General features: G+C 45.6%; 1 protein-coding gene across 1 annotated transcript in view; it reads right to left on the bottom strand.

Annotated features, from left to right (window-relative positions):
• LOC146835077 (vitamin D3 hydroxylase-associated protein-like) overlaps positions 1–14,204 on the bottom strand; it is a 305,937-nt gene that overhangs the window by 232,749 nt on the left and 58,984 nt on the right. The window contains exon 2 of the mRNA XM_085602744.1: positions 3,659–3,772. Within this exon, the coding sequence (XP_085458870.1) occupies positions 3,659–3,772 (114 nt within the window). The remainder of the gene's footprint in view (positions 1–3,658; positions 3,773–14,204) is intronic.

A 14,204-nucleotide genomic window follows, 5' to 3' on the forward strand; every position in this document is an offset into this window, starting at 1 on the left:
CTCCATATGGATAGACAAATAACAGGGAGAACAATCAGGGAGAACAATCTGGGACTTTTTTGTGAAAACACAAACCGCATCGGCTACGCAACTCCTACATCAGCATGCCCAGTCTCTGGCCTCCTTGAAGGGTACCATCTCCTTTCTTTTACTCCCTTCCACAGACGCCGAGCTACCCACACACCCCTAGACACCAAAGGTTCTGGAATGTTTGTTTTTATGGGAGGCCCATTACAAAATTATGTACGACTGGTACCTACACCCTCAGAGGGTACACACCATCTTCCTTAACACTTCGGACACATGCTGGAGGTGCTGGAGGGGCTGCAGGCACCTCTGGGACTTTAGGCATATCTGGTGGGATTGCCCCCACATCCAACCCTTTTGGAAGGCGGTTCTGGGTCAAATCAAGCAGATCTTGGGTTACCCGATTCCAGACATGCTAGAACACACACTCCTGCGGATCCGGGACACCAAGCTGAAGCACCAGACGCAAGGGGATCGCTCGATAATGTGGCTCTGCCTGGGGCGGCCAAGATGGTAGTGGCTGCAGCCTGGAAGAAATCGGACGCCCCTTCCCTCAAGCATTGGCACGTCAGATTGTGGCAAACACTGGCAATGGAGTGAATGGCAGACATTGCAGAGGGCACCCGCAAGGGATTCAACTATGTGTGGCCCCCCCTGGTGGAATACTTATCCCAGGGACTGCCCCGGTTTGCATGCGGTCCGAGGTTACGAGCTCTGCATCTCTTCCATATCTAGATCTGTCATTAACGCCCGAGTTGTGTGGCAGGAAATTTAATACGGGGGTTGCTTACTCCCTGGACAGCGACCTTTCACAGCAACTGTTAGAGTTATTTTTTTTTATTGACCTTTACACCTTAGTTTAAGTTCTTATGTTCTTCCTTTTTTGGGAGGGGTAAGGGAGGGTAGGGGGAGAGGCGAAAGTTGCCTGCTAAAGTTTTTCGGAAATCGCTGGTTCCTAGTTCACAAACTGTATATGATCTATTAGCAGGCTGTACTGTTTGGATGATGTTGTGCATTTGGGTATCTTTCCCCTACATGTTATTTTTGCATATCTGTGTATCTCAAAGCCTTTAAAAACCAATAAAAAGACATTTGAGAAAAACTACTAGTACCTTCCGCCCAAACCATACTAATAGCTTTGGGTGCCTCGAACAGTCTGAATTGTCCCATTTGTAGCAGTGTGATGATTAATAGTTGTGTAAGTATTGTGATGGCAGCGTTGACGGGGGCAATGGGTGGTGCAAGCTGCAGTGGCCTCCTGACGAGGGTCGAGGCATTATATATATTTTTTTACAAATAATGCCCTGCAGATAAGTAAATCACAATCCCTGGTCACGACTGCCAGCATTCACATTTGCATGCGTGTATTGCACTCTGACACACACGTATTGAAACAAACATTCACTCAACAGATTTAGCACCCTGACTACTTACTTTTCCCGCTGTGTAGGTAGCGATTTATGAATTCCATGTAATGTATCAAGGTTGGCCCAATCAGCTTCCAGCTGCAGGCCTAGCACTGCCCAATGGGCTACAAAGCGCTAGGCCTCATCTACCCACCAGTGGAAATAAGAACGACTGTATGGGAGTAGGGACAGGGGTATAATGAGTTAAGAGCTAATAAGTGTCCCACAGGGAAATATCAAGTGCCAGGGGTTGGGGGGGGGGGGGGGACGGGGACAATAAGGAGCTCATGGGCAATACCAAGAATGAAGACAGGGTTGCAGAAACTAGAGAGCTGAAGGGCGAACAGGAGGCAAAAGGCTTCAGCAACATTATGAAGGGACTTCTAATTCTCCTAGGCTGAATCAAGTATCAAGGGTTAATCAGTCGGAGGAGGAGGAGGCGGAATCCTTGAAGGATATACTCATAACAGCCCTGGAAAAACACCTGCCCTAGGCAGCATCTGACGGCCCACACCTCTGTATCACAGACTCATACTGCGCATGCAGGGTTTGGGTGATATTAAAGTCGTCTACCCCACATGTGCAGAGTGTGTTTGCACACTGCTGTGCGCACTGCTACTTCTAGATTGGGCAGTACGAGTCCTCACACCAGTCTTCCAATTCCAATCTACTTCTCCTTCCTTCAAGACTAGTGGGGATCTGCCCCCAATGCTCTTATGCAAGAACACCACTGCTTCACAGAAATAATTCCGGCCCCCGATATATCTCCATATAACAATTGTTGTCCAGAGATTTTCATTTTTGATTTGTGTTTTTGGATCGTTAGAGAAGTTAGCTTGGGTAGACATTGCTGATCCGAGCCAAATTTTTCTGGGCGATATTTTTAAAAATGGCAGACGTTTTGCAGTGATGATGTAATATTTTGATAGGTCAACAGATGCATGTACCCCAAGGCATGAGTAAATGGTATGGAGTAATTCATAACTTATGATTTTCAGCAATATTCTTATTCTTTCAGGAGTGGATATAATAAGAGAAGACATTATGCATACAAAAATGTTAGCTCATATTTCTGATGGAATCTATGCAGACCCAACGATGAAAGCGTGTCATGCAGTCTGCTTCATCATGCGTGAACATCGATATTTCCATCAATTCAGCATGCGTATGGTGAACTAACAATCATATCCTACCACATTAGGCATACCATGCCAGAAGATCGATCCATTCAATCACAGGCGAAGAAGGTAGATTTCATTTAAAAATCATACTAGCATGTTTCATTCACCACCTGCATGCAGAGGTGTGACAAACCAACTCATTTATCCTTACACTTGAGGCAGACTGTGCCTCTCCTATCTATAAATAATAATAAGAGACAGGACTAGGATATTCCTAGCAGCTTGGTACTGAAGAAAGCCACTGTGACTCATACATCATGCAAGATTGGCTGAAACAGGTCAACCTAACACTAGGATGTGAGAGACCATTATTTTCTCACTTCACATCCACCATCAATGCTTTTAACCCTAACCAGGAGGGTCCACAATAAAAATTCCCCTATGGGACAAATTCCCTTGAGGTAGTTTTAATTCTTTCTCAAATTCACTGCGTCACACGGAAAAAACAGCTACGCTGTAATTAGGTGTCGTAGCACACCTTAGATGCACTAGGCATCTGAAGTGGGAGTCCAATGGTGAAGCATGCCACCAACTTGGTTGGTGGGTGAGGGTTGTATTAAGAAACACTACAGCTTGTCTGGCACATGAGTGGAAGACATATATGACAATATTTGAGTTTGCGCCAATCTCTGCCCAGACAGACACTGACTAGAAAACAGTGGATGCAGTCACCACCTGCTCGCAGGAAGAACAAGATCCAGTTGTGACTCCTGAATAATGGGATCAGCCCTCAAGATACATAATATCTACCTCCATGAAAGCAGTAAACAACAGGTCTCCAAGACCATGTGTCAATGACATTGCTTTGAGGTGTCTCAGTGGTAGAGTGACATTACATGTGACTCCGTGACTATGATAGGCACAGATGCTTCACAGCGCTACACTTGAAAGTTACAAGACCTTAAATGGAACATACTGTAGTTTTTTCAGCTCCCTCCTACTAATCAGCAAATTATCTTGGTGTTTGCATTCGAGGTTCATCACTCAGGTTGGGGCAGCAACAGCATTAATAGTCCTTAGTACCAATTAAAACCACTGACTCACCTTTTCGATGTACGTATAAAGGACAGACTCAGGGGAGAGGGAACCATTCTGGATCTTCTCAGTGAGCTGCACCAGGGACAGCGAAAGGATGGGTCCAGCATTTACCCCAGGATTCTGAAGCAAGAACATAAAACACCTTTTATCACCAAATGTTCCTTTAACTTTGCAAAAACCTTACAATTTTCAGTTTGGAACTTAAATTTTAGATTAATAAAAATGGGCCAACAATATTTTAAAGAGTCAGTAACATGTTCAAAGAACGACAAATTCTACACTCCTGACCATGCCATATAATCTATCTTCCTACACTCCTGACCATGCCATTTAATCCACTTTCCTACACTACTGACCATGCCATTTAATCCACCTTCCTACACTCCTGACCACACCATTTAATCCACCTTCCTACACTCCTGACCACACCATTTAATCCACCTTCCTACACTTTTGACCATGCCATTTAATCTACTTTCCCAAACTTCTGACCATGCCATTTAATCCACCTTCCTGTACTCCCTACAATGCCATTTAATCCACCTTCTTACACTCCTGACAATGCCATTTAATATACCTTCCTACACTCCTGACCATGCCATGTAATCTACCTTCCTACACTTCTTGCCATGCCATTTAATCCACATTCTTCACTCCTGATCAGGCCATTAAATCCACCTTCCTACACTCCTGAACATGCATAATCCACCTTCCTATACTCCTGACCATGCCCTTTAGTCCACCTTCCGACACTCCTAACCATGCCATTAAATCCACCTTCTTACACTCCTGACCATGCTATTTAATCCACCTTCCTACACTCCTGATCATGCTATTTAATCCCCCTCCTTACACTCCTGACAATGCCATTTAATCCACCTTATTACACTCCTGACAAGGCCATTTAATCCACCTTCCTACACTCCTGCCCATGCTATTTAATCCACCTTCCTACACTCCTGATCATGCTATTTAATCCACCTCCTTACACTCCTGACAATGCCATTTAATCCACCTTCCTACACTCCTGCCCATGCCATTAAATCCACCCTGTTACACTCCTGCCCATGCCATTTAATCCACCCTCTTACACTCCTGACCATGCCATTTGATCTGCCATCCTGCACTTTGAAGCAGTGGCAATTCTGCACTTTAAATTCTGCAACGTGCTTCTAGGTGGGTGATTGTTAGACCTGGCACCTTGGCGTGAGTTTCCCTTCCACTTTGTGCTGATGTGCCTCATTGTGTTTTGTTGGTCTTAGCTGCTCAGGGCACTGTGCCACTGCTAATCAGTGCCCCAGTGCAAGTGCTCCCTTTTGGAAAGTGTATACATTGATTGGTGTCCATGTTTGGCTTATTTGGTTTACTATCAGCCCCTAGTAAAGTGCACCAGGAGTGCCAGGGCTTGTAAATGCAAATGCTGCTGGTGGGCTTGCAGCACTGGTTGTGCCACCCACAGGCGCGGCCTGGTAAAATGTGTCTAGGGTCTGCCACTGCAGAACCTGCACGCGGTCTGGTACTGTCGCACTGATTGCACAAGTGCACCTACTTGCCAGTCCCCAAACCTTCACTTAACTACATATTAGTCACCCCTCTGGTAGGCCCAAGGGCAGGGTGCATTGTAAGTATAAGGTAGGACATGCCCTGATGTGTGTGGCATGTCCCAATAGTGAATTACAGCCATTTTCGTTTTTCACTATTGAAGGCTACCTGCTCTCCATAGGCCACACGCTGTAATCCCAGTGGACTCAGAGAGCATGGTAGAAAGTCAAGCTTAGTATGCCTGAACTCAGAATAATAAAATACTTCTTTTAGTAAAGTTTATTTTAATATCCTGTGTTTGTAAATACTACTTTTAGAAAGTTAGTATTTACTGACCTGGCCATTTCAGTCCGCCTCTGCTGTGTGTGTGTGTTCTGCCTAGTAACAGTGAGGAGCAGGGCTGGGGAATTCCAGGAGACAGGCTGGCTGCCAGGTGGTGGGTAGAGAGATTACACCAGGATGGGTGGGAGGAGTACACCTTGACTCTTGAATAGACCTGTGCTCTGCCACCACAAAGCCGGCTCTGCCCCCTGTGGAGCGGCTGATGTCTCTGCCCTGCTGCTGAAAGGAAAGAGCAGAGTCACCATAACAAAGCGCTCCAAAACTGGACTGAGCCAGGCCCAGGCCCCCTGGCGACAAAGAACAAAAGAATTGGTGTATAAAAGAAGGAGCCCTGCTCCTCAGAAATCAGATCCTGTTTGCGCCAAGATGAACGTCTGCCTGAAGGAGAAGGACCTGGAGAAGCTGAAGGAGGAATACTGTCTCTCTGCCTGAGAGACTGGCCTGCAGTGGGTGCCTGTCTGCTGGAAGGAGAAGAAAAGACTAAAGGAAAAGACTTTGCATCAACTTGTGCTTTCAAACAATCTCCAAGGGCTTGCTTGTGAACTTGCCCCCTGATCTGCGCCCCAGGAACAGTGGGCGCTACCTTTCCCCCTGAAGAGGAGAAGTGGCTGGAAGCAATCCCGTGAAGCTGACTCCCAGAGAACCTGTGTGCCTCCCCGCCTTTCCCAGCACTGCGACATCTGCCACCTGGGGCTACCACGAGCACCGCGAGGACCTGTCTACCTGGTCCCCACACCGCAAGTACCTGCCCCTCCGAGCCGTAGCTCGCACCGTAAGGAAAGGAACCTGAGTGTCTGCGCACCGAGCCTGAGCGACCCCGCGCCGCCGAGGTCACCGCAAGGACCTGCGACATACTGGTGATCTCCTGAGAAGCTGACAGCGCTGCGACGCGCAGAAGAATTACCTCCGCAGCTGCCCCTCCTGCTTCTGCCCCTTCGTTGTGAGCTGTGACCTTCCCGAGCGCCCCACGAAGCTTCGCCGTCCCCTGGACATCGGGGACTGCAGCGCGACGTGGGACGCCCTTGTATGGGACTGGGAGGTCGCCACGAACATCCCCTGTGAAGGAGCAAAGGTATTGTGACTTTGGCGCACTGTGATACGGCCCGTACTTGCCTTGGTACGGCGCGCCCCTGCATTGGAAACATTTGTAACTGACGCGCTGTAGTACGGCCCGTACTTGCCTTGGTGCGGCGCGTCCCTGCCTTTGAAGTACCTTGCGACCTGTGCCCTGGTACGACCCGTACTCCTCGCTGTTTAAGCCGTATCTGTGTTGCCGTCCGTGTACGGCGCGTCCCTGCAACTGTATGGTCCGTACAGCATCGAAAGCATTGCCGGTGCTCACGCGGGAAGCGCGAGACTTGGCCAGCGAAGCCTTGAACGCGTTCGACGCGTACCTACGAAGGTACGGCCCATCCGGCTCAAGGCCAGCATACGCGTACTCGTGTGAAAAGCGTGAGGAACGGCACGACGTACCCGGATGGCGGTACGAAGCGTACCTGAGGCGCTACGAAGCGCACAACCCCCCCAAGAAGCTTATTTTTTAACAGAACTGTGCCATTTTAACAACTGTGGACTGCCTCTAAGCATTTAAGAGTAACTGGATCAGTATTTGAACAAGAGAACTGTATTTTTGCAACCTACCTGAAAAAATCTTTTATATAAAGAACTTTATTTTCATATAAATACAGCCTTGTGTCTGTGTGGTGGGGTGGTGATTATTGTGTGGGATACCTTGAATGCTTAACCTAATGCCCTCTGGAAATCTAGCCTGACTGCTCGCGCCACGTTACCTAGAGGGTGAGCAGAGGTTATTTTTAAAGAGGTAATCCTATGCCCTGACTTAAATGAAAAGGGTCCCTGCTTGTCGCAAGTGCATACCTGCGCCAACCAGAGACCCCGGATTCTAACAGTGATGTTTGTCAATTCTTCAGCACTCGCTACCATGTAAGGAAATAGACTGCACAGTCAACAATGAGCAAGGATTTTCCCATCAAGTTTTATTTCCTCTATAAAGTATATACAAACAAAATGTCCAGGTAAAAAGTAGATTGTGAATGTTGTGGGCAGATAGCCAAATTAGCTGAACAAGAAATAAAAGTTATGAATCAACCTTGCTGAGGTTATTGCCACACGTCCGGTGATGTACTGGAAAAGGCTTTGGAGTACACCAGAGTTGGCATGTTACAGAGACGAATTGAAAGTAATCCTGGGCTTACTTGGGGCTGATAAGATTCCCTGGCTCCAGTATGTTAGGCAGACACTAACCAACATTGGCCTTGCCCATCTCTGGACGAATCCAGAGAATTCTATCTTAGGCATCTCCAAAAAAACTCTTGCCCTTACCCTTAAAGATTACTTTCTAACAAAAGCTTATCGTTTAGTCAGGCCTTCTAGCCTGACCGATCTGTTTTTGGATGTTAAGTGTTATTACGCCTTTGTACCCGACCTCGATGTTATCCAGCCCACCTTAGCAAAGAAGCTGTTTCTACAGTTCAGATATGGGACACTCCCCCTTTATTCCTTTACTGACAAATGGGTGGGTGCCCTTGAGCACAATTGTCCGGGGTGTTTATCTGAACAGGAAACTATGATACATGTTGTGCTTTTTTGCCCAGCATACACCGGTATTCGGAAGAAATGGATTATTCAGCTATGCTTGAATCTAGGTATCAGGAGCTACCTCGATTTCTTCAGGATTCTGCGAAGTGATCTTAATCCACTTGTCGTGGTAGCAGTTTCCAAATTTTTACTTGCGATGTGGATAATTCGTAGGAAATTAATTCGCACTAATACAGATTGAGGTTTGTTTTAAACAAAATGGGGGGCCCTGCTTGTTGATAAAACAGTATGTTATTTTCATTCTTATCATGGCTATTGTATTTATCGAATATATCACAATGAATTGTTTTACTTATGTACTTTTATGATTTTAAACAATCGAAATAAAGGTTTTGATGATGATGATGAATCAACCTTGATTGAGTGGACGCGAGCACATTCTGTTAAAAATTGCAAAACACCTACATCCACCGCTCAGTGCGAGAGCAATCTGAGAGCCAAACCAACAACGGCAATTGTCTGAACCACAATGATCAGCAAGTAAGAGATTATTTTGGCTGAATAGTTGGAAAACAGAGCTCCTATTGATGGGTGAGCTAAAACCACAATGGCTTCCGAATTGCCACCATCCTTGGGAGAACACTCAGCCCTAACGGGACAGCTTACCAAAGGGGCTAAGGTTCAACTCCACATTGTCCCACAACTTCTCCAAACAAATTGCAGAGCATTGTTAACCAACTCCCAACCTGCTCAGGTCATGTAGGCACGGCCATAATGATATATATAGTGGCACACTGAAAAAAGTTATTGACAAACTCAACAAGTAAAATCCCATGTGATAAAAACTGAAAAACTGGACCACACAAATGCAGACATGAAAACATTCAAATGGTTCCAATGGAAACCAGGATCAAGTTGAAAGTATTGCAGTGCTTTCATAAAAAGCACACCGATTTTCCGTTTTTAATAATGGTTCAGGTTACTCTTTAGTTAGGTCAACAAAGGCACTCGTCAGATTCTCAGGAGTCCAGGGTTGTAGAATGTATCTGGTGCCTTCAGCTTGGAGCAATTGGTTAGGGATAGAAGATGGAATATAGTGTGTATTGGAAGATAGAATGGGAGTGTGCAATGAGATGGTTTAAAGTGTGGTAGTTGGCATGGTTACAATTACTCACACACCCTGCCTTTTGCACCTGGTTGCACCAATTGATTCTCAGTTTTAGATTCTCCCTTTTCTCTAGCAAATCTTGCCATTTCATGATCGATGAGGGCTTTCCTTCATTTAGGACTCTTAGCTGGGGTTTGCCCGCCCATGACTTAACATTTAACCGTGGCAGTAGGGTTTATGCAGTTATTCATGCCAATGCATCACTAACCAGTGAGCCTAAATGTCTCCCTCAGTCAAGGGCTTACAGCTGGACTGATTGTGGCTTTATCAGCTTCCTAATATCTCTCTCAAGCTTTGACTGTAAATGATCCTGTCCTAAAGTTGATCCCACATCTGGAGGATCAGGAGTTGAGGTCAGTGTGATATCCAAAAAAGACACCAATGTTAGCAACAAAAAGAAAGTAGAAGACAATGCTGACAAGAAATGATAGCAGAAGTCATATGGGTAACTCAAAAGCCTGCCAGGCATACATTGGGAGATTGTGTAAAGGTGGCAAAGTTAGCATGGTCGTGGGAGAAGTAGATGGGGAGATTCGAATTTGGATCTCAACACTGTCTAGAGTGCAGTGGCAAAGAGAAAGAGCAATGCTTGACCCGAATGCAATATTTATTTAAAAAATGGTTGTCCAGGGAAAGTCATAGTGCATTTATGAGTGTAGTTATTCATTCCGTATGAGATCTGGTGGAAGAATTGCAGGGGGTAGAAAATTCTTATCCATGGATGTCCGACCAGGAAGCTAGAGTGATCCCAGGATCGATATATTGGGAGCGAATTGAATCATGAAGGGTATAGGACAGGTGGCAGGTAAGGTTTATCTTGCAGAGAAAGGTGAAGGTATATTGGGCTGGCCCCATTAACTAAAGATGGGCGAATCCGCTAGTTTGCATTACAGGAGGGAACCTAGGACTGTCTGAATAAGAATATGTGCATACAAGTGAGAATTTTCTAAAGGCTATACAGGACACATTTAGCTTGATATTTTCTAGGCAGTTCCTCTAATTTTGAACATCCTATCAAAGCTACTTATGGATGAATACCGGTCACACACAAAGTGAGGACTATGCCAGTGTCCTGCAGGTCTAAGCCACTGTCCTGCAGGTCTAATTTGAAAGAGATATTGGAAAACATCTGTGCAAAAGACGTAATAAAGCCAACATAATCTTCCAAGTGTGTGGATCCCATAGTAATTTCAACTAAGGGGATGAGGGAACGGTGCATAGACATCATTTATGGGTTGCCAGGGGTCACAGCTGTGACCCCCAGGCTTGCCCCTTGCAACCCCTGGCACTGCAATAGATGGGGACCTTACAACAAGTACATATTTGGAGTGGTTAGGAAATGTAATTACGAAACACACCCCAGTAAAAAAAAAAAAAAAAAAGAATTATAGAAGTGGACCATCTGTGCCCTGGTTCTCCTTTCAGCTCAAGGAGCTGAAGCATAAATGCCATAAAAAGAAAAGTCTGGAGGAAGCCATATTAAGCAGAGGAAAAGATTAGATACAACTACTCAATTCAAGAATTTAAAAACCTTATTGTGTCTGAAAAGCATTTCCAGAGACTTGTTCAAAATGGTTGAGACTGTGTAATTTACCTTATTACCGGATTTCACCCACCCAGTCAGCTGTTCTGCAACCAACTTGCAGTTTTCTTTCAAGAAAAGGTAGCAAGAATTTTCAACAAACTTATTACTAAGGATACCTTGCTAAATAGTTCCATAATTCAACATAATACAGCTATGGGAGCAAGCTCCATGGTAAAATTTCCCTGGCTTCTGGAGGGAAGAGCGACTGAACTTGTCGCTCAAATGAAATCTGGAGCTCCCTGCCTCCCTAAAATAATGCATAAGATTGTACCTACAATCTCACCATTTCTCACTCAGTTGTTGAATTCCATTTTGGAATCTGAAGATTTTCTGCTAGAATGGAAAAAGGCTTCTATCCTCCTGTTGCTAAAAAAAGCCAACACTTGATCCGACGGAAGTAAAGAATTTCTACCCTATCTACCGAATGCCTCTTCGAGCCGAGGTGCTAGAAAAACACATGAAAGTCCCAAATTTTGCCCGCCCGCGGATCTGGTAAAGGTCGGTGTTATAAGTTCCAAAATGGGAACCCTGTAATGCCCCCTTGCGTTTTGGGTATGCGGTGGGCAATCCACCGGTAAGTGGTGTCTTGGCCAAAAAAAAAAAAGCAACAGTAAAGAAAAATGGGATGAATCAAACCCTTACACAGTTCTACGTGGGACTCCTTATGAGTAAACGGGGGTCCCGAGGGTCTTAATCTCTCGCCTCAATCGCCCTGCATTTAAGTGATCGCGTCGAGGGCGGGTCTTCCTAGCCTCCGACAACCGTTGGTGTACTTGTATGCTTTGGGTGCTCTTCCGTAAGCGAGGGAGTGTCGCATAGAAGAGCTAACTGCTCAGTCTGACCCCGATGCTGTGAGGGGGCCCGGGAGAGAGAGGGTGCCCACCAGTCTCCAAAAACCTCCCGCTTGCCTCTGCTAGCGGGGGGGTGGGGGGGCGGGGGGAGTGCCGCAGTGCTCTGTCTTTCCATGCTGATGCCGAAAGTGGGCCCAGGAGAGAGGGTTCTCGACTCCAACAAACCTCCTGTCTGCCTCTGCTACAGACAGAGGAACAAAGGATTCACCGGAGAATCGCAGGAGAAGCCCGGGTCAACTCTGAGCCGCGTCCCAGTCAGAGAGGCATCCAGTGACCGGGCCCCTATCTTCGTAGGGTCTGCGAGGCTCAGGAACTCCTCACATCTGGTCTAATTGCTCCGCTCAACCTGCTCCGATAGCGCTGTCCCCAAAAGGAAAGATCAGGTCCCTGTGGTGCCGGTGCTGCTCTGCGTCCTCGCAGATCTTCCGCACCATGGTGATGACACCGCAGGAGGGTGAGTGTTTTCCATCGATCCGTTACTGTGGTCTCCGTAGTCGTAGTCCTTCAAGGTTGGAGGGGAGTGAGGTATGAACTCACAATTGCTCCCTGGATCAGGTATCAGGACATGTCTGGGGGCTATTAGGGCTATATGAGCATTTTCAATCCCTAGGCAGCGGAGCTCCCCTTGCAAGCTCCTCACCAGTCGGCCATTGTGCCCATCTCTGGAATATCCTACCAGAACATCTGAGAAGTCAATCTAAGTTTCTAACCTTCAGAAAACTTCTTAAAACCTGGCTGAGATGTAATGCTTGCCAGCAAAGATCATTTAGTCAGCAGGTCACATTAGCACCAAAACACCATTGGCATTTGCGCACTTTACAAAACCTATCAATCGGCGACCCTTAGCCTCAGAGATGGCAAAATGAGTGCCAGAAACACAGGGTAAGCTCATCCTAATGGACACCAGTTGGGGCTCCAATCTCCTTGTTTTTGTTCAGGATTTTTTATCACACTAAAAGTGAATAACAATATTAACTATAATTGTGACAAAAAAGTAAGCACAATTAGCTGGAATATGACCCTCTCTGGCAGCTGACAAATGCTTTTAAATGTATGTTGTGTGCATACGTGCAGGTGAGTGTGTGTTTAAGAGAGAGAGAGTGTGTATATGCAGTGGCGGCAGACCACGATGCGAAGAGGTAGGGCAGCAAGGAGGGGGGGGGGGGGGGGGGACATAAATACACCAAAAAAAATATTACATAAATAAATTTCGACTTACCGGCGTCTTACTCCTCTCCCAATCCCCGACTGGTCCTCACTGCACAGGCTACCAGATGCCAATCCAGCGCTGCTCTCATGCTGGGAATACTATTCCTGTCAAACCTGTCCAAACTAGCTAATTAGAGAATATAATATCAGGCAACCCCCTTCCTTTTTTCATTTGTGTGAATCATGATCGATTTTAGCGTCATGGAGGCCTGAATATAATTCAATTTGGACAGTGCCCTGTATGGGGTTGTGTTTTTCCTGAAAGCTCAAACAGTTGGGTTCTAAAAATAATTCTCCAACCCCCTCTTCTGGGTTTCTTTTCTTTTTCTGTTTTTTCCTTTCTGTAAAACTTTTTTAAATGTGTGTTATTCTTGTATGTACTACTACAAAATAGGAAACCTGAGCTTGCACATGCATTAATTTATTTTTTTCCCTTTGCGACATATAATGTTTATTGTTGTATTACACATGTGAGTCCAGAGTAATGTCATATATGTGTTGAATTTTGTATGTGGTCTATGTGAAATTATCAATTCAATTTGTGATTCAATAACCAATTGAACAAAGTTTGATGAAATTGAATTTTTTACAAAACAAAAAATAAAACATTTGTTATTTTCAGTCACTATGAGTGTCACGTGTGATTGGTTAAAAGAATTAATATAGTGAACATCAATACTGGCAATCGTGTTGTTGTTAGAGGGAATACTATTCCCAGCATGAAAGCTGAGTAGGAATTGGGCTGAGTGGCCTGCTTCGCTGCTCAGACAGTGCCTGTAAGCCTGTGGCTTTTCCCCACCCGGGTTGGGAAAATGTTAAGTGCACATGATGGTTTCGTCGGCCTGAAGCTCACGAGGATGGCCCCGCCCCACAACTCAGCTACCCAGCAGAGACAACGAAAGTGATAATAAAATAATTTATCATTTTCACTGTTGGGTAGCAGCAATGGGGTGGCACTCATCCGCCATTGCGGAGGCGCCGCCACTGTTTGTATGCGATTATATATGCGTGTGTAAGCATGTGTGTGAAAGTGAGCAAATGTCGTTTGATGTCACTTCCGCTACCCCATGTCTTTTGGCAAATTGGCGTTCATGAAATGGTGCCTCTGTGTAGATTTGCGCATCTCAAGTTTTTTTGATGGATCCTTACTTCTTCCCAATATGCTAAATATAATCTCCATCTTGGGTAAGACTACAGTGTTTTCTACATTAGATCTAGCCAGAGCCTACCACCAGATAATCCTTGAGAAAGACGACTACCATCTGCCATCACTACCGAAGGCAGGTTTCAATTAAA

The sequence above is a fragment of the Triturus cristatus genome, chromosome 4_2, assembly GCF_964204655.1.
Source record: "Triturus cristatus chromosome 4_2, aTriCri1.1, whole genome shotgun sequence".
Classification (NCBI taxonomy): Eukaryota; Metazoa; Chordata; class Amphibia; order Caudata; family Salamandridae; genus Triturus; species Triturus cristatus.